At 41.4% G+C, this 24,432-nt stretch overlaps 1 protein-coding gene across 1 annotated transcript in view; it reads left to right on the top strand.

The window, feature by feature from the left end:
* LOC102785365 (polypeptide N-acetylgalactosaminyltransferase 10-like) overlaps positions 1 to 24,432 on the top strand; it is a 133,574-nt gene that overhangs the window by 19,810 nt on the left and 89,332 nt on the right. Inside the window, exons 2-3 of the mRNA XM_087847527.1 lie at positions 19,359 to 19,461; positions 21,528 to 21,666. Coding sequence (XP_087703653.1) covers positions 19,359 to 19,461; positions 21,528 to 21,666 — 242 coding nt within the window. The remainder of the gene's footprint in view (positions 1 to 19,358; positions 19,462 to 21,527; positions 21,667 to 24,432) is intronic.

The following is a 24,432-nucleotide window of genomic DNA, read 5'->3' as shown; positions in this document are numbered from 1 at the left end:
GCCAAGCTGAACCAGCATGACAGTCTTCACTAGTGGGGATAGTTACAAAGCTTTCTTCGTTATGAATTAGCATACATGTTTTTATTGAACATTTGAAGAACTAGCAAAGAAAACAAACTCTTGTAGAGGACACAAAGTCCGAGATAGAAACGACAAGGAGCAGGTGCATCTAGTACAGGTAGAGCTGCTGCAGAAACCCACAGAGCTCAGCAGCCAGCGCAACAAGTTCTGGATCCTTGGCTTTTAGTTAGCAGTTAGCATTAGCAGCACATGCTACGTCCGATGTAAAAGGACCTTTATGCTGCGCACTGTGACTCACAGCCATGGTCCCGGGTCAGCCCTGACTTTGTATTAAACTAATCCTAAAGTAATAATGGTATTTCTAACCACTGATATACTAAAACTTTATCCTTTCAACCGCTGCTGAAAGTTAGGGGACCTAGCTGCTATCGGATATTTATATAGAGATCCTCCAGCTTCAAACTGTATTACCCTTCAAGGACCTGCAGTTCAAAAAAGCGCCCCTCCGACAGCCAAACCTATCTGTTCTCTGATTGGATAGTTAAATTTGTGATTGACATGACATTGGCCAATCAGATGAAAGGAAGAAAAATAGGGTCAAAATTTGTACTTGTAACTTGCAGAGATTCACTCGTATTTTTTGGCTAAGTCCACACACAAATTCTTTTTACACATACAAAACTGATTTACAAGTACAAAATATTTATGACCACAATTTGAGCCCATAGATGTCTGCCTTCTTGGAAATGATGAGCACAGAGCTGATTGGTGAATCACCTGTGTTGCTGCATGTGGAAATGGGATTTGAGTTTCTTTCAGCTATGAACGGTTGACTGGCACGTATGAATTAAGTTGATGACAAATACGTCATGCTGCGCGAAAAATAACTCATCATCTTAGCTGTCATTTAATTTTACCATCCTGCCCCTGAGAAGATCCCACACGCCTTTAGTGTCAGCATGTTTCCAATTCTACTGGCAGCAGTTCAGCTTCTATAAAAGTCGGATAAATAATCTCGGCGTTAGATTGACCCTTTCAGTGGAGTTCAGAAGGGTTCTTCCTTATGTGTGGTTTTTGGACATGGACGACACTCAGCCTCAGTGGTTAATATCTTTGCTTAATGTTTACAGGTTTTTTTCTTTCTGCACATTAATGAATAAGAAAAATACTGTTGATGTGAAATGAAAATGCTATCTTAATCTCTCAAGGTAATAATGATTTTTTTGTATTTTAATTAAGATTACACCGTGCCATTTAGGATCTGAATTTAGGAAAATTGCTGCTTTTATAGAAGGAGGCAAACTCTTTTTTTAGCAAAACCTTCTACTTTCCTACTTGAGCAAACCGAATGATAAGAAATGATGGCAACAAAGTCTGTGTAACCTTTAGAAAATGCTAATTGCTCTGCATAACTGGGGGGAACAAAGAGCGAACCACAGTTCTAATAGGCTAAATCGTTGAGTGCGCTAAATGTCCTGCCATGCATTACTTGTCAAATGGTATTTCATTTGTGTAGCTCGAAATATTAAAGCATAAAGTGGAATGACTTTCCAGAAGTCTCTGCTGAGGTCAATATCTAAAATTGTCCTGTAAGAAAAATGGTAACTAGCTGCATCTATGAATTCAAGTGACTTTCTGTAACTGATCAATCCTTTGATTTGAAGAGGGGAAAAAGATATTGATGACCATTCTACTGAAACCCTAGAATAATAAACATCTTGAGGGTTTTTTTCCCGGTTCCATGTTGTTTTTAGAAAAGCTGATAATCGAAGGGAGGTTAATCCCTTATTAAGGAATCAGCTTAAATTATTATTGTTGAACACCCGTATTCACAAACCAGTAGAGTGGAAACTACTGTGTAAAAGTATGAACATATGAACTTTTCATTTTTTATTTGAATCTTAAACCTCCTTCCCCATTTCTTCTTCCATTGTTGGGTCCCTTCGTTGCTTAGGGGAACTGGTGCTTGTCATTTGTCTCTGTACCCAGCCCTGATGTGTGCAGCAGGCTGAAACAAATTTGTAGATGTTCAGCTTGTTATTCTATTATGAACCAGCCACTGAATAGGGTCTTTCTAAATATTCACAAAGCGTCGCATCTCCCTACTTTGTTTCACATTATGTTCTCATATTGGACTGTTGTCTGCTGAACCTCGAGCTATCATCCGGTGGCCTGATTGTCCCTTTACTGAAAAATGTTGATAATTGCCTTCCAGTGGAGCTGTAAAAGCTCTCCCTGCTGAGTCCATTGATTGGCTCTTTCTAACCAGTAGCGGGAAGGAGCAACTTGCCCGGGGCTCTCTGGCTCTGCACAGCACAGTGAGCTTGGCATGGCTTGGCGAAGCAGCCGTAGGGAGATGTATGGAGGGATGCTTGCAGGATTAGGGGCGCTGAGATAACTGATTTGCTGATCATTATGTAAGCCACATCTGTCCTCTGTCCCCTCAGTGGCAGCCGGCCTCCCACGCTGAACACAGCCAAACCCGGCAGCAACGTGAAGCGATGAGACTGAGTTCTGCTTACAGAGTGGAAGCCAGGGGATGAGGCGAGGGGGGGGGGCGCTGAACATTGTCCTGGCTACTCGTCAGAAAAAAACATGAAGCAGCACGAAGATGGGGGTAGCTGGAAAAATGATATCCATATAATGGTGCTTTTAATTTTAGTATAAAAGCCTGCAAATGGATGTAGTAAATCATATTATCTTTGATTTAACGCTGTAAGAAAGTTGTTTTGTTCAACAATTCGTCTATATTTTATCATTTAGTCTGGAATTGTCATGACTGTTGATTAGTCAAATAGTCCTGATAGTCATGGCATTTTGCTTTCAGAACTACCTTAATGTTTTCAGATCCTCCTTCTGGGTTGCTGAAGATTTGTCAGCTGCAATTCCTTGATGCAAATCTTCCATTCCATCACATCCCATTAGTGCTCTATTGGTTTGAGATTATTTGAGCTTTGTGACCTAGTATCCTTCTTGAGGCAGCCATTATAACATGGGTACACTGTGGTCATAAAGTGATAGACATGATGAAGAGAAATAGACCTTCATATGATGCTCACCTGGTAGCATGGGGCCAAAACACTCATGTAGACAACTTGCTGGAAAAATGCCTCTTTTGGTTTTCTGCAAAAGGAATGATATGTAGCGTGACCGGACAGGAAAGATACCACATCAGTGCACGTGGTTTCTATCGCTGTACCTTGATTGGATGTAGGACTGAAAGGAGTTTGTGCTTTTGCATTAAAAAAAAACGAGGACCGTGGGATGACGACATCCAGCTCAGCAGGATCAACAAAATGCTCTTTGAGCTGGCAGTATTATAGTCGGTGTAAAGTATTTCCATTCATTCACTTGCTCAGATGGGATATTAAGGAGCTTATCTGAATGTGTTTTCTCTGATAGGTTTGGAAAAGAGCCAACAAAGGCTGCGATCACAGCCGTGGCATTACTATTGGAGTGCCTTAAACATCCATTATATTATCTGTCCTCTGATAATTACGTTCTTTTAAATGGCACGGTGTAATCTAAAACCTTTCTAGAAACAAGTCCTGTCACTTGGCAATCATCTCAGTAATACCTCTTGGCAAATTTTTGGGCAGTTTGTTTTAAGCATTATCTAAATTAACTAACTTCAATGGTTATCCTGAAAAACAGACTGCATGTGTTGAATTACCAATTTCCTGACCTTGGTCCAATTTAGCGATTTATTACTGTTAGTTTACCAGGAAGTCCCGTTGAGATCACAATCTCACAATCAAAGTGTGATCTGGGCTAGGTCGCTGAAATACAACCCGACTTATCTCAAAAATGGTACAAATACAACAAAAAAATATAAAATCTGTAACAAAATGCACTATATATATAATATCCATAACATAAAACGTTAAGTGACTTCACGAAACAAACATCCATAAGTCTTCTTCCCTGCATCCGTATAACTTCATTCATGTTCAAATTGAGGTCTTTCTGTAAAGTATTCCATGTCCAATGTGCATACTCAGAAAATGCCATTTCCCCAAGATCTGTCAGAACTCTTGGTTCATAAAAACAAACCATTCAGAGAGTGAAGCTGGTAACTATTGGTACTGGGAACAGGGATGGGTATATAGTAGGGGTGGGGGAAAAATAGATACTGTGTAGTATCGTGATATTTTGTTTGCTTATAATGTATGGATACAGGGACAGCAGAAATCAATATTTTGTTACAAAAAAGGTTTTTGTGCTCTGACTTCAGAGCATGTTGATCCTTTTTCTGAGCAAGAATCCTGACATTCCTTCACTGTCCAAATGTGTTTAACTTTTCTTTGGCAGCAATAAACATGACAGTTTACTTATTTTAATTTAAGACATGTTTTATTTTAATTAAGTTTAAAACTTTTGTATTTAATGTAAAATTATATTTTGTTTTAATTTACTTTCAAATTCTTCAGTTGCTGAAGGGGCTGCATAGTTTTCATAAACTGCATAGTTCAGAATAGCTATAATTGTACCAGATGGTTGCGTTCAGTTAAGTTGGACTAGACTGTAATACAAACCGTTCAGTTTGTCAACAATAAAACTGAAATGAGAGAAAGACTGAGTGTGAGACTTTGATATTAGATAAAATGAATATTGATAAAGTTTACCTTTATGTACAGAATCTGAATATCGCAAAATATTTCAAAAAATTGCAATAATATCGTATCGTGCCTTAAGTATTGTGATAATATCGTATCGTGGGATGTATGGTGATTCCCACCTCTAGTATATAGGTAAACTATTAGTTCAGCCATTTAGAGGAAAATATACCAGTGCGGTTTTCTTTCATTGGTTAGTCAATGCCAACCTGCAAAATCATAAGACATGCAATTATGAATCAGAGACTTTGCATTTGTAATAAAGCATGGTTTTAAAAATCTGGTCCCCTCTACCAGATTTTTGCAATCCTTGCTGTTGCAGAATCCTTCCATAGATTCCCATCCGGATTCTTGAAGTGCAGTACCTCTTTGAGTCTTTGGTGTAATTTCTCTTGCCTGTTGGTGCCAAAGTTCAACTGCATTCCTCAGTCTCTTCATTAATAGATGTATATTTCATCTGGTCCTTCTGATTTTTTTTTTATTTTTAAGTACTTGCAAACTGTCTTCACATTAATGAACTAGATTACGATAAACGCTGTGCTGCTGAACAAAGTCTAACAATTCCAACAAAACATTTGATCTTATGCTTTCCTTTTGTTTGGCAGTGGTCTAGTTTAGATGTGGCAAGAGCTGAGATAAAACACTGACTGACAGTTTTTTTTTTTTAATTGCAAATAAACATCAAGCAAGCGGTGAAACTGTTCACACAACATTTTAAAATCTCGAAATTGCCTTTTTTTGTGTCTGTGTGTCACGCTTCCAAGAATCAAAGAGTTTTGTGCCAGGAGAAGGCAGAGAAGCAGCCATCTGTCATGGCCTTTGTCCAGTCCTCTGCTCAGTATCTGTGGTTGCAGCAAAGCTGTGGATAATGACTCTTGTTGGTAGATGAGACTGTGTGGCAGAGCAGCTGGGCTCTTCTTTCAGGGAGGTCTCAGCGCCTCAGTCGCTGCCCTGAGAGCCTCGTCTTCAGCAGTGGAGCTGGAGCCCCGGGGACATTTGAGAAGAGTCAGAAGTCCCAGTCGGCTTTTCTTAAACTCAGTTTTTGGGTTGATGGAAAAAAGCTACAAACACTTTATTTTTAATGGCATTAAAATATTCTACTACTTTTATGTTTGTCCTCTTTACTTTCACAAGTTGCTCATCTCTTAATTGCATTTTTATAGAAGTAATAATTTATCCTTAAGGTTTATTTATCTATTACCTGTTCTCTTGCATATTTGTTTGACACAGAAGGAGATGCCCACTTCACAGGAATTTTTTTTCATGTTTCATCTCACGTCTACAGTTGTGTTGAATCTCAGGCAATTTTGGCTGGTGGTATTTACAGTGGTACAGTGCTCTGCCTTTATAAAGTACAGTTTAATGCTTCTATGTGATGAAGCAGGACAGCCGGCGCAAGCTGACGTGCCCGTGAAGAGGAGGGAAGAAGTGGAGGTAGAGGAGGAGCAGGGGGTGAGGTGAAACAGGAAAGGCAGGTAATTGTGTCTCTTGGGGTTGAGGTGGATCTGCCTGTGATCTGACAGAACGGGAAAAGGAATTAAAAAAAAAAAAAAAAAAAAAAAAAAGCACTGAAAGGTTTCCTCTTCTCACGCTGAGCTGCTGACTGCTCTCAGCAGGTGGAGAGGAAAGAGAAAAGAGAACTATTGACCCAAGGTGGTCCGATTCATCCTCCTCTGAGAATGAATGGGCAGTTCTGTTCTCATCACATACCGCACCGCTGGTAATACCAGCTTTCCTTCTACTTCAAACATTATCCCAGACACCAGATTTTTTTCTTTCTTTCCTTCTTTTTGTCGTGAAAATTCAGTTCCTCAAATGCAGGAAATCTTTCTGAAGCTAATACACGATTAAATCGCAAAATTCACTAACAAAGTCTTCACGAATATTAGGTGATCTTGATTCCTACTCTGTGTGATGTCATATTGCGTCGACGTGTGACCAGAATAGTGGATTTTCCAGCACGTGTACGACTTGCTAGTGCGCGTGAGGTTTGCCCATCTCCTCCTCCAGCTCTGTTCAGCCTGTGTTGGAGTCCTTCTATTGGAACATGTCTGAAGCAGCTATTTCATTTTGGCCTGCGATTCTCCCAAAATCCAAAAAGTGGTCACCTTTCCATTTACCATTTGAATCTTTGGTAAAATGATCCGTTTCTTGGTCCTCCTGATTAAAGCTGTTCCTGCTCGATTACTAGGGATGGGTACCGGTGTTCTGACATAAACGGTAGTAACCAGACCGAAAAGCAGCGCACATTTTGGTGCTTTTTTTCCTGAGCTGTGATACACTTTAGATTCTAGCCAATCATTTTACGTTTCCGAGGATAGTAGGCGGGTCCAGGTACGTACGTTCTTTTAGAGCAGAGCTACAGATTAAAATGCCCAAGGCGAAGTGGTCAAAGTCTGGCTGTACTTCACAGCAAAAGATGCAAACTCAGCAGCCTGCAACAAGTGCTTTAAGCTGATACTGTGATACTGTCAAAGGAGGTAACACCTCAAATCTGATGAAACACCTGGCGACGCATAGCATTTTTTTAAAAGCCGAGAAATGCACCGTATTTGATAGCTTGCTGCGAGACCTCACACCGAGCACATCTACTGGGGGTGTGGTGCCTGTTATCGGACCCGGAGTTTAGCAACATCCCCCAAGAACCCGAAGAGGAGAGTCCTGGCCCCTAGCCCTGCCAGTGTAGCAGAAATGATGAGGATGATGATGCAGCAGCAGCCGTTCTTCTCTGCGTGAGTCGCTTAATATTGTTCGTGTGTAATTTACGTTCAGTAGGCTAACCACGTTATTACATTAATGCACGTAAGGTGAACTAGCAAACATCATCATAGTTACATGCGGCATGGCAGATACTCCCTTCACCCTGGCCAAAAAGGCTAAAATGACCAAAGAAAAAGTGGAAAACAGTTAAACATGAGAGGTTTTTGGACAAAGTTTGTTTTTTCCATTGTTTAAGCTGCTTCCAGCCAAGAGTGATACCATATATGCCCCATAGCTGCAGAAAAGGCTAACATTGTTATCTTTATACAAAAAAACAGCTGAACATGAGAGGTTTTTGGACAAAGTTTGTGTTCTCCATTCTTTAAGCACCAGTTTGAGCACCGTTTAAGCACCGGCACCGTTTCAAAAGTACCGGTTTGGCACCGGTATTGGATAAAACCTAAACGATACCCATCCCTATCGATTACTAGTTTCACAGTGTGTCTTTTGTTCTGTTTCCTGCCCCTCACCTCCAACTGGTTGTGGCAAATGGCTGTCTCTCCCTAAGCCTGGTTAAGGGAGTTTTTCCTTCCCGCTGTCACCAGGTGCTCATAGTGGGTCATGTTCTCCCCGTGTTTGCGTGGGTTCTCTCCGGGTACTCCTGCTTTCTCCTGTAGTCCAAAGACATGCAGCAGTAGGGTTCTGTTAATTGGTCATTCTAAATTGCCCATAGGTGCGAATGAAAAGGACACGCAAAAGAGAATGGATGGATGGATATATGAAAATAAACATGGATTTACTAAAGTCAATTGTTACAATTTCATGTGCAGTAGCACTCAGCGGTCACTGAGGAGGAGGCTTTTTTGTGGAGCGGCGGCTGCAGCTTCTGAACAAAGGTGTACGTGGATGCTGTCAGTCAGCAGGCAAGAAAATGAATTAGAAAACGAGAGGAAGAGGGAAATACGGGACCCGTGCTTTTATTTTCTTCCTTCCTTTTCAGTCCTTTTAAGGTGGCACTATTACCTCGGCATTGTATCCGTACAAATAAAAGACCAGTCTGAAAACATGTCAGTCGCCAGCTCATATGTGCAACCGATTGTGCCGTGGGTGTCACAGCGACCTTAGTAGAAAGACGTGTGTGTTTTGTTCAACTGTCTAGTTAGATTAAAAAAAACTGTTCCGGCTTTCATGAATTAAAAAAAAAAAACATCTGTGATTCATCTGTGAAATCCCAAACCTCAATCAGTCTCTGTACCCACGGATGGGAAAGAAATAACAAGCAGAAAAGCAGAAATGAATGTAAGCCAGACACCTGTCTCCGAGTGACCACACATACTCTGATTCTTTTGCTCAGACAGAAGCAGATCTACTGCTGCTTTTGTGAGCGTCTCTGGCATGTTGGAACTGTGTGGCTCTGATGTCCCTCAACAGCTGCTGAGAGTCTAAACCCACAGCACCAGCATCAGTCCCACTCTATCTGACCAAATAGCAGACATAATCTGCTGTCGGGCAGATTAGCAGAAGACCACATCGGCATGGAAATGAGGTTAGGCAGCCAGCGTTTCAGAGAGCCTCGCCATAATCTGAAAATCCCTCCATCGAGGTCACCAGGAGGAAAACCGATGGACCAGCGACTAGTTTCACTACCCTTAAAAATGCCCCCAATTCAGGTGATGCCCAGGCTGAATATATACTATCCTTATTACTTTCCCTCATATCCCTCATGTGGACTTCTTTTTACGCAAGATGTTTGCATGTAGGTCATCAGTAGCCGCTGGCACATTAAATCACATCATTGCTGTGGAAAATGCTCCTTGGAGCGGCTACAAGTCGTCATAGTTGCCCTGCCACATAACAGTTTGCCTTCATGTTGCAGCCTATGCTCTTTAGGTATACATTTTTCTCTTTGAGTAAACCGATGCTATTGTAGTATGCGAAAAATGTGCAAAACACCTCTCCCACGAGGCATCCTAACCCTGTGCCTGAAACACATCAACCCCTTTCCAGAACAGAGGAACGGCAGCTCTGTTCCCACCTCTAAGCGAGTGAGATCCTCAGCATGCTTCAAAGGAATCAGAATTCTACCACATGTATCTACTAGGGATGCACCGATACCACTTTTTTGGAAACAAGAAAGAGTACGAGTACTTGCATTTCAGTACTCGCCGATACCGAGTACTTAGTAAAAACATGATTTAAATTTGCAGGTAACAGCTTTAGTCCTATAATTTAACAAAAAACAAACAAACAAGGGACTAGTTTGGAATTAAGAACATTTATTTAAAATGAAAAGCATGTTGTATGCAACATATTACTCCATAAGAGCCCATTGGTGAGCGGTGAGATAGTCAGGGAGTTCATGTTTGGACACGCCCAGCACTCGCTTTTGCTCAATGAGGGACTGGAGCATGTAATACGTGCTGTTCCAGCGCGTCTGTACGTCCTGCTGCAGTCTCTTTATTGGCTGGTTGAGCTGTCCCTGAATGTCCTCGAGGCGGGAGTAGGCTAAGGCGGAATGTTTAAAATGCCCAACTATTTTCCGTCCCACTGCTATAGCATCAGCTATGCTCCTCTGTGCTAATAAGCGTGGGTAAATAAGCGTGGGTAAACTCTTTGTACTCGTTGTCATGTTGGGATTTTAGGTGCTTGATTAAATTGCTTGTGTTAAATGCGCTACCTTTTGAGCCTCCTCTGGACAATTTCGCTGAGCACAATTTGCAGTCTGCCTTTGTTTTCGTGTCTTCGTTCACCTTGATATAGTTCCACACGGCTGATATGTCTCGCCTCGCCTTCTCCCCGCTCTGAGCTGCAGCCTGGGGGCGGGCACTCGGGGCCTGGGGGGCGGGCACTCGGGGCCTGGGGGGCGGGCACTCGGCGCCTGTGATTAACCCCTTACATGCCGCTCAAACATAGACAGGTCTCAGACCGTGGTATCGGTCTTCGGTATCGGGGGACTTTTAACGAGTACTAAATGTGGTATCGAGGCCGATACCCGATATCGGTATATACCGGTATCGGTATATATCGGTGTATATACCGGTATCGGTGTATATATATATCGGTATCGGTATATACCGATATCGGTATCGGTGCATCCCTAGTATCTACAATTGAATTCTTCCTGTCACTAACAACAGTCCATGGGCACAGGTGAGGGTAGGAGTGTAGATGCACCTGTAATCTACAGCTTCAGCTTCACGCTCAGTTGTCTTTAACAAAAACAGATCGGCTCTATGATGGCCGAGGCTGCGCCGAGAGCTCTGTAAACCGTCTGATGTTTGGGAGGAGGAATACGTGGAGCAGTCTAGAGCTCAGTATTCAGAGGGAGACACCTTTTTAATAATGCGCGTCGCTCCAAGGAGACAAATTCTTCAATTTGGACAGAACTGATATCACATTTTTTTAGGTAGATTAAGGAACGCGGCTTTGTCTCCATGTCTTATGCAAATACTCACACATTTGCTGCCCGATACTCTCGGTCTGCCTTTTATGAGTCTGTGTGCAAACACTGACTGACATGTGGCCTTTTGTCATCAGTTAAATAGACCACTAAAAGGCTACATTAAATTTAATGAGGGCTCATGGTGCCAGGTGACAGGAGTTACATCCCTGTGCTTTCAGCTCTCTCGCAGCTTTTTTTTCTTCTTCTCCCCTCTCTGCTTTCCTTTAGAGCATTTGTTCCTGTTTGCGTCGCATTTAAGACGTTTTGGGGGCCCGTCGGTTAATATGAGAGACAATGTGCCCTGTGAGGATCATGGTGTCACTCTCTCAGTGACTTATCAGGGTGTTTGGGCTGAGTCTTAAATATTGATGGAGCCGAAAAGTGCCCAGAGTGGAATGAGTTTGTGTGGCAGCGTGGATGCTTTGTGATGATGGCGATTAGCAGAAAGGAGGGAGGCAATAATCTGCTGTGGAGTACCGCAGAGACGCAGATGATCATGTCTGGTATCGCCTTAGTTTCCGTTCCCTTTCAAGCCGCCTCTGGTCCCGTTGTGTGTTGCTCATGAATATTCATTCTCCGGCTGAGATGAAACTAAATTTAACTTTCACTATTGTCAAAAAGATGGTTTAAAGGTACTAAGGTCTTAATAAAAGTGATCATTTATATTACAATATTTTAAGGTGGTTGTTTCACATTGTTTAACAAATATACCAGGTAGAATATGAAAGTACTTTATACATACTGATGTACTGATGCTTAGGAGGGTCTAGACAAACTAATTTATAAACATTTTCTTCAGTAAAAAAACAAAACCTCACAATAGAATGAAGTCGTTAAAGGGTTTGTGTTCCATGACAAACTCTTTGCTGCTTCTGGCTGCACGCCTGCCTTTTGATCAGCGGTTTTACATTTTCTTCAGCAGATTTAGCAGCTATTCAAACCAAAATCAGCCGTACATTAAAGCAGCACAGCTGGCTTTGTTGGGAGAGTCTTGCTTCAGGTACTTACGAAACATGAAATACAAAAGATTTAGCAGGTGTTCAAACCAAAATCGGGTTCTTGAATTTGAAGCTTTTTCACATGCTAAATCGCTGAACAGTAGCGTATCAGTAGTTTGTCTGGGTAGACCCGGAAGTTTGGAGTTCTGTGTCTATCCTGCGGTCGTCTACCAGCTACTTCTGTTTGAAGCAAAGGAGCAGGGGCTATATTTTAGGGTGAGGCTGGACATCTATCGCTAAGGCAAAAGAAACTCGTTCTGGATGCTTGTATCCAACTCATCGTTCTTTTAGTTACTACCCAATCTCATCACCAGAGCTGATGAAAATAGGTTAATTGATTGACGAATTAAAAGTTTGCTCTCGCTTGTCCACAGTGGGCCAGTGCATCCAAATGAACTCGTCAGGTAGGACCTATAGTGCTATACCTGGAATCAAAAAGCAGGCACTACACCCTAGACTACGGGTGTCAAACTTGTGGCCCCGGCAAACGAGATAATTTCACGTCAGTCGGTACGTGTGAGCCAAATGTTCAGCCCTGCTGAGAATCCATACAGGCAAATGTGAGACTTTATTTTGATGGGCACATGTTGCAACCAATCACGTGCAAAGATGGACTGGGGTCAAGAAAGAAGGAAGGGGGGGGCAGATGTTCTGGGGAGCAGAGATGTGTGCATGTAGCACAGAGCCACGGCTCAGTGTCTGAGTGTCTAAATGAGTTTCGCAGGCCCGACTGTGTGCTTGAAGCAACTCGCTGTAAACAAGCAAGCAGAAATGTTGGACTTTCAACTGTATTTTAATAAGTTTTACAGTTTTTTCCTACGGATAAAAAATTCCCTTGGCCATTCATACTACTCAAAGTAATGAAGCAATAAACAACTAAAGACTGAGAAGTTTGTTTTTCACTTTCTACTATAGAAATGTCAGTTTTTTTTACGGCTACAGTTAAAAAAAAAAAAGAAAAGGAAATGCCAGACTGGGCAACGAGCTACCAGAAGTTCAAGGAGTTGTCAGCTTTTTCTTTATCGCGTAGAAAATGCAGTTAAATGTAACTTCTTTAGAGACAGGGGAGTTTCACTGGTCTGGCCCACTTAAGTTCGAAGTGGTCAGTATGGACTGATTCTTATATAGCGCTCAGTGCTTTCTAAGTACATTCACACACTCTCATACTCCGATGGACGCATCGGAGAGCAAGTTGGGGTTAGTATCTTGCCCGAGGATACTTGACATGCAGACTGGAGGATCGAACCACCAACCTTCCGATCAGTAGGTGACCTGCTCTACCTCCTGAGCTACAGCCACCCCTTAGTATGTGGCCTGTGACGTAAAATGAGTTTGACACCCCTGCTCTAGACCCTTCGTGGAGCTCTAACCTGTGTCTTTCGTGGCTGAGCCTTGAGCAGCGTTTCAGGTTCAACCTAAATAAATGACATAGATGCAACGCCCTGAGTCACGATCCCTGCCATTGCAAAGTTGTAAATTAAACTACACAAATTTGGCACCCTCATTACAAAAAGTAATTTACCACAAACTTGTGTGATTGGACAATGCTGCATTCTTTCATGTGCCATTGAATTTGAGTTTGGCTTCATTAAAATTGATCTGCTACTGTAAATCAGCTCTGGGGTTACTTGTAGAGCTTTAGGAAAATGTATGAAATGTAATGATAGCAGATAGTTTGTATGTTTCAGAATGTTTCTCTTCCTCTACGTCCAGTCTGAATAATGAGCACAGCATGTACTGATTATAACCTTGCAAGGAGCAGCAGTAACCAGTTGGTTGGTATGACACGCAGTGAAGTATTCAGGTCGAGTTGTTTTATTTTCCCGGAGTAATGACATCTCCATGAACCTTAGCAACAAGAAGGACTTAACTGTAATACTCCATGCCTAGCTGTGCCACAATCCAGTTAACTAAAAAAATTCAAGTGGATTTTAAATGAATACACTCAGTTTATGGGGTTTTCTGGTGGCCCTCCTTGCCTTCTTTTACTCATTCAGACCATGTGAGCATTAGGGCTGCCACGATTAGTCGACTAGTCACGATTACGTCGACTATCAAAATCGTCGACGACTAATTTAATAGTCGACACGTAGTTTGAAGCTTTGTAAGATCCCAAAAGACGCAGGAATAAGTAGTAGGATTTAAGAGTGTAATAACGGACTGAGACAGAAGATGGCAGCACTGCATGTCCAAGGATGCCAGCTGCCGCTAAACCCCGAAGAAGAAGAAGCTGTGTCCCAGAATGCAGCCCAGCTCAGTTTCCAACAATGGCGGCAGCTGGTTAGTTTTAATATTACTCTTATTATTCTTTCTGGGTCACAAAATAAACGTTTAACATGTTTTCAGGCGAGAATGTAGCTGTGTAAACCTCAAATATCTGCTCAGTTTATCAAGACACCACATATTTTCAAAAGCGCTCCGACGTTTTCGGAGACGTCTGTTACCCACTAGCTCGATAGCTAGCCGGGGGCAAGGCTCACAAATCGTTTTCAAACCCACCGCCGTCTTTCGCTACTCAGGTTAAACATGATATATAAGTCACTTAGATAACTTAAAAATGTTATTGTTTGGCTATTTTGTGTTTTATTTGTTCCTGAGTAAATTGGTTTGGCTGAGATTAAAGTTAGTTTTTACACAGCTGAATAAACGTCAAGCAGGCAGCTGATTATCAGAAGTGTGAGATGCTCGAGAATTTACTCCGGTGTCCTGTTATATTTTAGATAGCAAGGAGTTTATTAAATTTCACCAAAACAATCTGCAAATTTCATTTAAATTTAATAAACTATCATCTTGTCTTTATTTTTAGTTAGCACAGACCTCAAACACTTAAAGCTGTAAGCTAATGATAGTTATATAAGAGCAGATGCTGCTGGTGCAATAAGCTGTACGTTTTACGTCCAATGGATGATGATCTGATTAGTCTACTAATTGCAAAAATAATCGGTGACTAGTCGACTATCAAAATAATCGTTTGTGGCAGCCCTAGTTGGCATCACTGTTAACCATGGCCACCTTGAGCTGAATTAATCCTGTTCGCTTATTGTGTAGAGAGAACTCTTTTATATCCTCTACCTGACTAACCAAATCTAACAGAGTTTAGTGCGACTCTGATGTGAAGGTTTTTGCATCAAGATATCAGCTTTATTAGTTGGTAGAGATGTTCACTTTTAACTGCTGTTGTTCTTCACATTTCTAGCTTTTCAGTGACAAACTTGCAGGCTGCTTTTAGTGTGAAGCTCTTTTAATCACTGTGTTGTTTTAACCTGCCACCCACAGCACAAAGCCTTAAAAACTTTGCAGACTTTTACTTTTTTCTTTTCCTCTTTCATTACCCACGTGTGGACAGTTGTTTTCATGCCCGTCCTTTTTCCGTCTATTTCAATTACTTTCTTTCCTTTAACCACCCGCCCACGTCCTGCGTCCACAAAACGAAACATGTGCACACATTAGCTGAAAACTTTTCCCCCCCTCTCCTTGTCTTGTTTTTCAAGGTCTTGTTGAGCAGCAAGAAAAACCCCAGAGGAATATTGTGGCGATGTGCGCTGAAATTTTAATCAGGAGGAAATGGGGCGGCACAGTACTGCTCCTTTATAGTATGAATTTGCACAGATGGACTCGCGCTGCTTGTCAGATCCATATGCGACACACTGAAGGTGTCTGCAACAGAAAGGGAATGAAGTAGTGGGATCATGGGGTCGGAAAAGGGAGACCATGAAAGAAAGGAAGGACGAGTAAATGGAGCGGAATCAGTTTAAAAACAAACAAAACTTATTTCATTTATCCACACCGTCTACTCAGTCATCTTACAAATGGGCTGAAGGTTTTCTTCAGTTGACCTAAGAGGTTGAGTACTTCATGAAGGGATAATGTCTTGGCGCACACAAGTCTTCATTGGAAAGTCAGAATTTAGATTGAATCATCAGTTGATGCAGTTTTCTTCGCACAATTTAATCTGCTCTAATCAATGTACGAAAGCTGCCCAGTACAGTTATTACAGCTATTAAAGTTACAGAGTATTCAAGTACAAATCAAGTTTACCATACTAAAATTGGAAGTCTAATTCAGGCACTGAGAATGTTTGCGGTGCCATTTATCAACAGAAGCTATCACTGGCTGCCCCGTTATTCTCAAGGGGTTGTTACAGCGGGCAGCTCCGCATGTCTGATTTACCAAATCAAATCAAACCTTTCCTTCTGCAACCCCAAAGGGATTTCTCTCTCTCTCATCCTGGGACCGAACCGCAGAGTTTTTGCTTGTTAGCCAAATGTGTGAACCATTAAACTATGCAGCCATGCCACGTATCAAAACAGGATATAGTAGTAGTTCCCGTATTTCAGGCAGCCCCAGTTGCCTAAGTATAAGGCCTCCCAACTCGGGGGTTGCTGGTTTTTGAGCTTCGTGTGGTTTGTGAGAAGCATGGCTGGTTATTTACTTGGTTAACTAATTAACTGATAAAACATGAGCATTACAGGGTTAGCTGGTGGTTTGATATCCACTTTCTTCAGTCTGTATGTCACAGTCGATGAGGACCGGTTTATCGCAGCGTTGCATACAAATATTGCCTCTGACATTAGTGCCAGTTTTGTGATACCACGCCAATGGCAGCATGTTGGCAGTAACTGTTGTCTGATAGACTGGCATAGAATCTCTTTTAGTTTGGGGAGGGTGTTGGTGGAAAACTGGTATTTGAGTGGTCAAAAAGACAATAAATAAGCTGTTCAAGGTTTTCCACCCCAAAGTTCACCAGCCAGTTTCTATGGTTTGCTTGTTTTGTAGTACTCATGGCCCCAAGCTAGAGCATGGCCCCTAGATGTGTAACTATAAATTCCTCTTTTGTCAGATTTGGTCATCTTCAACCGTCATATTTGTTACACCAGAAACATTGTTAAGCTTGTGGGAATGTTTTGCCCCCAGATGGAGCAGATATTTTCCCCTACAAGGTCATACTGAGTAATGCATATATTAACTTGACAAAAATTTAAATCTAACATAACCCTTAAATTGTCAAAATGATCTCTGGGTCATAGGAGTGGGGGGAGTCGGTGCCTGAGTCTGAAGGCTTAATCAAAAAGATTAACCTAAAACGAAATCTTTGTGGTTACATACTGTCCATTAGTTTGTTATTCTGGGTCGTATTCCTCTAAGCCAGCAGTCTGTTTAATAATTCATAGTGTTTCATGCAGTCAGTGGTGCCATTTGTATTTAAAGTGTTTCACTAATTGCCTCCTCCCATCGAGCTAATTATTTCTCCATTGTGCTGTGATCCTGTAATTCACAATGCAGAGTCACTGAAAGTCACTCAGCGTGTAGAATGACTAAGTGCAAGAAGAAACAGCCTCCACCTTTGTATGCTGAGGTGCAGTATATCTGTGTGTGTGGTTGTGTGTGTGTGTGTGTGTGTGTGTGTCAGTCAGGGCATTGATATTCTCCTCACAGGGTTGTCAAGCATGAAATAGAAGAGTACACTTTCTGTGGATAAACTCTCAGCAGAGCATTGTTAGATAGTGAGAGCCGATGCTCTGGAGAAATCTCTTCGCTGACACAGATACTGACGGGGTGAGGTAAAAAAGACCGAGTGTGCTGCTCTGTTGTGTAAACGAGTTATGTTGGTTTTTCACATTTTATCTCATTAACAACAAAAAAGGTGTCTTTTACCATCCTCCTGACCGTTTCTGTGTGCGAGTTTGCCTTTGCAGCTTTGGTGTTGGAGGCTGTGCGCTGGTTTGGAACAGAAATGTCTAGCACTTGAGATTCAGCTTCAGTCAACTGGACGCTCTATAGTGGATGATTATGTGACTTTGCCGTTTTTACTCTTCAATCAAGCTCCAATTTTCACTGCACTTCCACATTACTAACAGCTGGCAAACGTTACTTTTGGTGCACATCCAAGTTGATCCCCAATCACTGAATTAGCAGATGTTTTAGAGACGTGCTATTCTTCTGTTAGTCAGTCACAACTCTCTTTTCATCCTTGTTATCGCATTCATCTAAGGGCGTCCCCATGCCTGCCGCCTAGTGCCGGGCAAACGGCACCTTACGAGAAAGCTGACGGCAAATTTACATCACATCTGCTGTCGCAAGCCGCCGTTTTCGCTGATCGTGCACGTTTCAATTGATTTTTACTGAAATGAAGAGATGAGTCTACAGTCATGTCTCTTATATATATATCAGTCCAGAAGCTCAGCGAGGTGGAGGTGCTGCAATAGTTTGAAAAGATGGGATCACTCTGTATTTCTTTTGTTTCTGTTTTTTGCTTCCACTTTTTTTCATATTCACCTTCTTGTACCAATCCTGATGTGGAGGCTTTGTCTGAGTTATTTACACAGCATTACAAGCTTGGCCCAGAAAAGAAGCACTTCTTTTGGGCTGCCAGCAACCATTTGATGTGGTTTGCGTGTCTGGCCTGGGTGCCACCTGGATACCTCCTTGGTGAAGTGTTTTCGGCATGTCCTACTACTTAATGGGTCAGTTAATGCATTTCACCTAAGCATTTACTTCATTGATACACAGTCTACGATAGGGGTGGGGGAGAAAATCGATTCTGTGTAGTATGGTGATATTTTGTTTGCTAATAATGTATCGATACAGGGACAGCAGAAATCGATATTTTGTTACAAAAAAGGTTTTTGTGCTCTGACTTCAGAGCATGTTGATCCTTTTTCTGAGCAAGAATCCTGACATTCCTTCACTGTCCAAATGTGTTTACCTTGTTTTTGGCAGCAATAAACATGACAGTTTACTTATTTTAATTTAAGACATGTTTTATTTTAATTAAGTTTAAAACTTTTTTATTTAATGTAAAATTATATTTTGTTTTAATTTACTTTCAAATTCTTCAGTTGCTGAAGGGGCTGCATAGTTTTCATAAACTGCATAGTTCAGAATAGCTATAATTGTACCAGATGGTTGATTCAGTTAAGTTGGACTAGACTGTAATACAAACCGTTCAGTTTGTCAACAATAAAACTGAAATGAGAGAAAGACTGAGTGTGAGACTTTGATATTAGATAAAATGAATATTGATAAAGTTTACCTTTATGTACAGAATCTGAATATCGCAAAATATTTTTAAAAATTGCAATAATATCGTATCGTGCGTTAAATATTGTGATAATATCGTATCGTGGGATGCATGGTGATTCCCACCTCTAGTCTACGATGTGACACTTATTTCCAAAGAATTACTAAAATAGGAGGAACTTGAGGAGCAAAGTTAAACCAAGATACCAACTTGCAAGCGTGCATAAGAAGCAGCTGGTTGTGACTGAAGCTAGAAGTTCTCTTATATTGCTCGCTTAATAGCTTCAAGCTGAAATTGGTTGAACATGTTGTGAATGATTGTTATAAATCAGGAAGTTCTGGAAGCTCTTCCTTACTTAAAATATCCTTTTTCCGTACAGTTGTAAGACACTGGAGTAGAAAAGATGAACATCTGTGGAAATGTGTGCTGTATGTCCACATGTCAGCCAATAAACTGTTCACTGGTTAATCCAGTCATTAGAGCAGAGCAAATGCAGATGTGTCTGTGTGTATGACGGTGCTCATAACCATCCCTCTGTCCAATTCTGTTTTTTCCATCAGGGAGTGAATCGTGCGGGGAAGGGCGCTCAGCTGGGACGCAACGGTGTGCGGCGAAAAGACTGGCATGACTACGAAGCAATCAAAAGAGACGCATCTCGATCTGGTTTGTCAAAATCTCTTTTTACAACTTCTGCAAAAATGAAACTTAATGAAGAAAGATGCTTTTGGATTTGCACACACACATCCAGAGCGTTGCTCTCTTGGTATCCAGCAAGGGTGTAAATCTGTGCTTTGGATGCATTACTGGTGCCATAAATACTGTTTATATCTTCTACAATCATCACTGATTGGGTTTAATTTTCTGTTCAGGGAAAACAGCTTTTACATACTGAGTGTAAATTAGTCCAAATGGGTTTATCCCCTGAAATGAGCCGTTAAAGGCTAAAAGTTGTTTTCCACTCTTCTTTCCTTTAGGAGGGAAAAGTGGGTGATTTCTGCTTAATGAAACATGCATATCTGTAGATGATTAGAGTTGTTTTTTGTTCTCCACAGGACCATACTTCTTCTTTTAATGAATCCCCAAAATATGACGATGTAATATTATCCTGTGTGGCTTTTTTTTGTCGTTTTGTTCTCAAACGTTAATCTCCGATTTATATATCCAGAGACAAACTACCGTATTTCCCGGACTACAAAGCGCACCTGAATATTAGCCGCACAAGCTAAAATCAGGGGAAAATCCTGTTTTGTACATACATTAGCCGCACCTGACTAAAAGCCGCAGGTGTTTCAATGTTGACTTATCATATGTAAGAGAATATGCACAAAGCGAATTGTCAGGAAAGAGATGGCTGTTTGGAGATACATCACTTTTATTAATATTTTGAAAACAAGTTATGGGTACATATTTGCATAACTTTTTAGGTATATGTACAAGTAGGAAACATGCACTGTGCTTCATAAATGAGTAACAAATGTAGTACATAACAATAACCTACAGCACACCAGAAAAATAGATTCTACCTTTTAGGCTCAGGTGCAGTGACACGGCTTTAACAAGAAGAAAAGTCAGTCATTCACCACCATCTTTCTCTTCTTCCTGCGCACTAAAACCACCAAAGTCCTCTTCTCCAGTGTCGGATACGAACAGGCTCAGGATGGCTTCGTCATCCACTCTCAGCTTCTCTCCTTCGTTGTCTCTTTCAAAACCAAAGAAATCCTCGTTGTCAGTGTCAGAGTCGAACACCCTCTGAAGGGCTGTGGCGGTGTCCTCCTCTCCATCATGCAGCAGTCCAGCCCTTCGAAATCCGTTGGTGATCGTGGATGTTTTCACACTTTTCCACGCTGTCAGAATCCACTGTTGGAGTTGAGCATAACTTGCTTTTCGCAAGTTTATCACCGCTCGTCATCCACGCCTCCTGCTGAACACGTAGCGCTACTTTGAAGTTTGTTTTTCACGCTACTTGTACGGCACTATGTTGCCTGGCGGATGGACATGTGACCAACATACCACTCTTGAACCCCGATACTGTGTATCTGATCACATGCCCTTCCACCAGGCAACGTAGTGCCGTACAACAGCGGAACAAAGAAAACAAATCGTCTTACGATATCACAAAAATCATGGACAATCCATAGAAAAGCCGCACCTGACTAAAAGCCGCAGGGTTCAAAGCTTGTGCAAAAAGTAGCGGCTTATAGCCCGACAATTACGGTATATATATTTTAGATTTGTTTTGACTTCAGCTATAGTTAACAAGAGGGTGTGAAGAGTGTTCTAGGATGGATGTAGCTTCTAGGTCTAAAAGGTGGAGCTTTCTAACCATGAGAAGGGGGCGACTCCTGTGGGTCCAAAAGGGAAGTGCGTGCGTGCGAGAAAACACACCCAGACTTATTTGCTCTTAACATTTCCTGATGAGTTCATGGACTCAATTGCTAATTTGAAGTGTTCTTAAATAAAACACAGTATTCATTTGAGTAAATTAGTATCACAGTGAATATAATTTTAATTCCAGTTATTATAATTCTGTAATTCTAGTTCGTTAAGTTCTTTTTTTAATCTCGTGCACGCCTCTGTTCCTGTAGTGATGCAGTCACTAAAAGCCCAAATTCACTTACTGCTTAATTTCTCCCCTCTTGTCGAATTTCTGTGAAGAGAACGAAGCGTGAGATTCGCTTGCTCACTTGTATAGATGGACGTTTTTGTGATGAAATGTTGTTCATTTGTAGGTAACGGTGAGCAGGGGAAGCCGTTCCCCCTGACTGATGCTGACCGGGTCGATCAAGCCTACAGAGAAAACGGCTTCAACATTTACGTCAGCGACCGCATCTCCCTGAACCGCTCTGTTCCTGACATCCGCCATCCAAAGTGAGTTATGCGTGTTTTCGGTAGAACACCAAAAAACGTGTCACTTTATAGTCTTATTCATATGTTTAAAGATAAATCTGCAGAGTCTCTAGCGTCACTCTGTATATGAGGCTGCACACTACTGGCCCGTGTAGTAAAACACTCAAAGTTTTACTACACGAGCTGCCATTTGATTAGCAGTAGAGTTTTTACAGAGGTAGACTTCATGAGTCAGTGAATAACTGAGTGTTGTTCAGTGCTGTTCCAACACGCTTATGTTGGGGATTTTTATCACATCTCGATCTGCCATATCAGTCATTTCTATTGAGTGTGAGGTGGGCACCAGATGAAAAGAAAAAGAGAAAACACTTCTTAAAAATTTCTAGCGAAGTGGCCAGTAGCCTCAGGCAAAACTGCCATTTTCTACAAAAAATACATCTCTGTTGGTGCGAGCGTTTTCATCATAGAGGCAAAAATGGGCCACACAGGACCAAGGGTCTGCAGGTTTTCATCCCAGCCAAAGACTGCAGCAGGTTATTTTACAGATTGGCATTCCATCAACCGGAGAGGAAAAAAAATGAATCACCTGCTGCAGTCCTTTAGCTGGATTGAAAACCTGCTGGCTCTCAGCTCTTTGTGTAAGATACATGTTGTGCAAGGCTAATATTTGAAATCAGTGATTCAGATAAGCTTTCTGCTCAACAAGATGCTGATTTACACAAATTAATAGTGAAGGTCAGTGGAAATGTTTCTTTTTTTCGCCTTGAAAAGGACGGGAAAGGCGTTCATAATGTTTAGGTTTAAGCATGAAACTGTTTATTCCAGTGCTTTACAGAACAGAACACAGGCATACTCGCACAAACACAATCAGTTTGTTCATTGCTGTTTAGCTGAGAGTAGGGATGTCAAACATGAGGCCTTGGGAGTAGCCAGCAGGCTGGTTTTTGTGAAAAAACAGTGAAACTTGCAGTGAAATCTCTTTTAAAATGAAATGCATTGCTGTTACCAGTGTGGCTATGTTCAGACAGTAAGGCTACGTTCACACTGCAGGCGAAAGCGCATCAAATCCGATTTTTTTTACCCTATGCGACCCATATCCGATCATGGTGTGACAGTGTGAACGGCACAAATCCGATATTTTCAAATCCGATCTGGGTCACTTTCGTATGTGGTACTGAATCTGATACATATCCGATGTTTCAGAAAGCGACTGCTGTGTGAATGGTCATGTCGCATTAAATCCGTCTTTTACGTCACCGACACAAGACAGACGCCAATTATCAGCGCCCGATAAGACATCGCGAACGCATCCTGGCCATCCGGTGAAACTGTTGGGAAGACAACGTTGGAGAAACGTGAACATTTTATTTGTACTGTATAATCTGCAGATTCTGACAGAAATCTGTAACTATCCTTTGAAGCACCACTCCTCTAAAACAGCAATAAGGATCATTATTAGGTTATTTACATTATTATGTAAATAACAAAATAACTTAAAGCAAAATTGGGAAACGTTAAGTCCGAAGTCTTTATATTAACGGCCATCAGTCAAACATACTGTTTGCTCTGGGTCTAAACAGAGCGCGTTGTGTGTGACGTCTTCTTTTGCGCATGCGGGCCGCTTTGAGCGTTCACACTAGAGCGCGTTTGCTGTCGGATTTTATTTGTAGTGTGAACAAGCAGACAAAAAAAATCGGATTGATCAAAAAATCGGAATTGAGCATTAAGACCTGCAGTGTGAACGTAGCCTAAGACTATACAGGAGTGAAGATGTATGGAAAGTCCACACATCCTCACAGGAAGCTGGCAGCAATGTGCTGACCACAGGCCATAGAACCAAAAGAAACAAAAAACAACTTAACTTAACTTGGGCCTACTTTAAGCTTGGGCAGAGTGATTCAAGCAACTACTGATGAGAGTGAAGGATACTGCTGATTGACATTAGAGGGATACAAATAACCGCTAAACTGGTACGCAATTGTAAGGAAAGTAAATGTAATTAATGTGGAGACATTATGATGCATTACATTTATTTTACAAAGACATCAGGCTGTGGTTCTTCATATTTGTAGGATGCACTTGTAGTTCTTTAGAGAGGGCATTTTATTCTGTTCTTTTCTTCCTTCCTGTTGAGGTTTGGTTTTACTACCTCAGGGATCGATTCGGGCTGTATGTGGCCCATGAACTAAAATAAGTGTGACACCTCTGGCTTAGAGCTAGCGTATAGTTGGTACATTGGCTGTTTGGGTCAGATAAGGAGGTCAAATTCCTACCAATGATTAACTGTGTCTGAAGACAACTTTAGGCTAAAACACTACATTTTGTTTAGTTTGAATGTCCAAAAAAAGAGCCTTGATATGTCCGTCCGTAACGTCATCTGACCGGTTTTGTGACTTGAACAAAGAAGAATCGACTCTAAAGTTCAGACCTGATGAAATTCCACAGCAATAAAAGAGGAAAAATGTTGTAAAGCTCTGTTGAAATGGACGTATTCATCAACCCAGCAATCCACCGGTTTCATACAGGCATCATCCAACTCTCCTGACATGTGCAGACATGATAAAAGTAGTCAAAACTGAGAAAATTGTCACAGAAACTCAAGAAGCTTAAATGAATTTAATTTGTGAATACATTAACACTACTAATTGAACTTAAAGAGTAGGTGCATTTGGGTTTAGCTTGTATTCAAAATATGCTATGAAGGCTTGAAAGAGTAAATGCAAAAGAAAAGATTTTGCAAGAAAAAATGCAAAATGTCCAAAGTGAAGCAAATACCGATTTCGATGG

This window comes from Neolamprologus brichardi, chromosome 10, assembly GCF_056152115.1.
Source record: "Neolamprologus brichardi isolate AB-2024 chromosome 10, ASM5615211v1, whole genome shotgun sequence".
In the NCBI taxonomy this organism is placed as follows: Eukaryota; Metazoa; Chordata; class Actinopteri; order Cichliformes; family Cichlidae; genus Neolamprologus; species Neolamprologus brichardi.
Note: the sequence above shows the minus strand (reverse complement) of the source record. Positions and strands in the feature narration are given on the sequence as shown.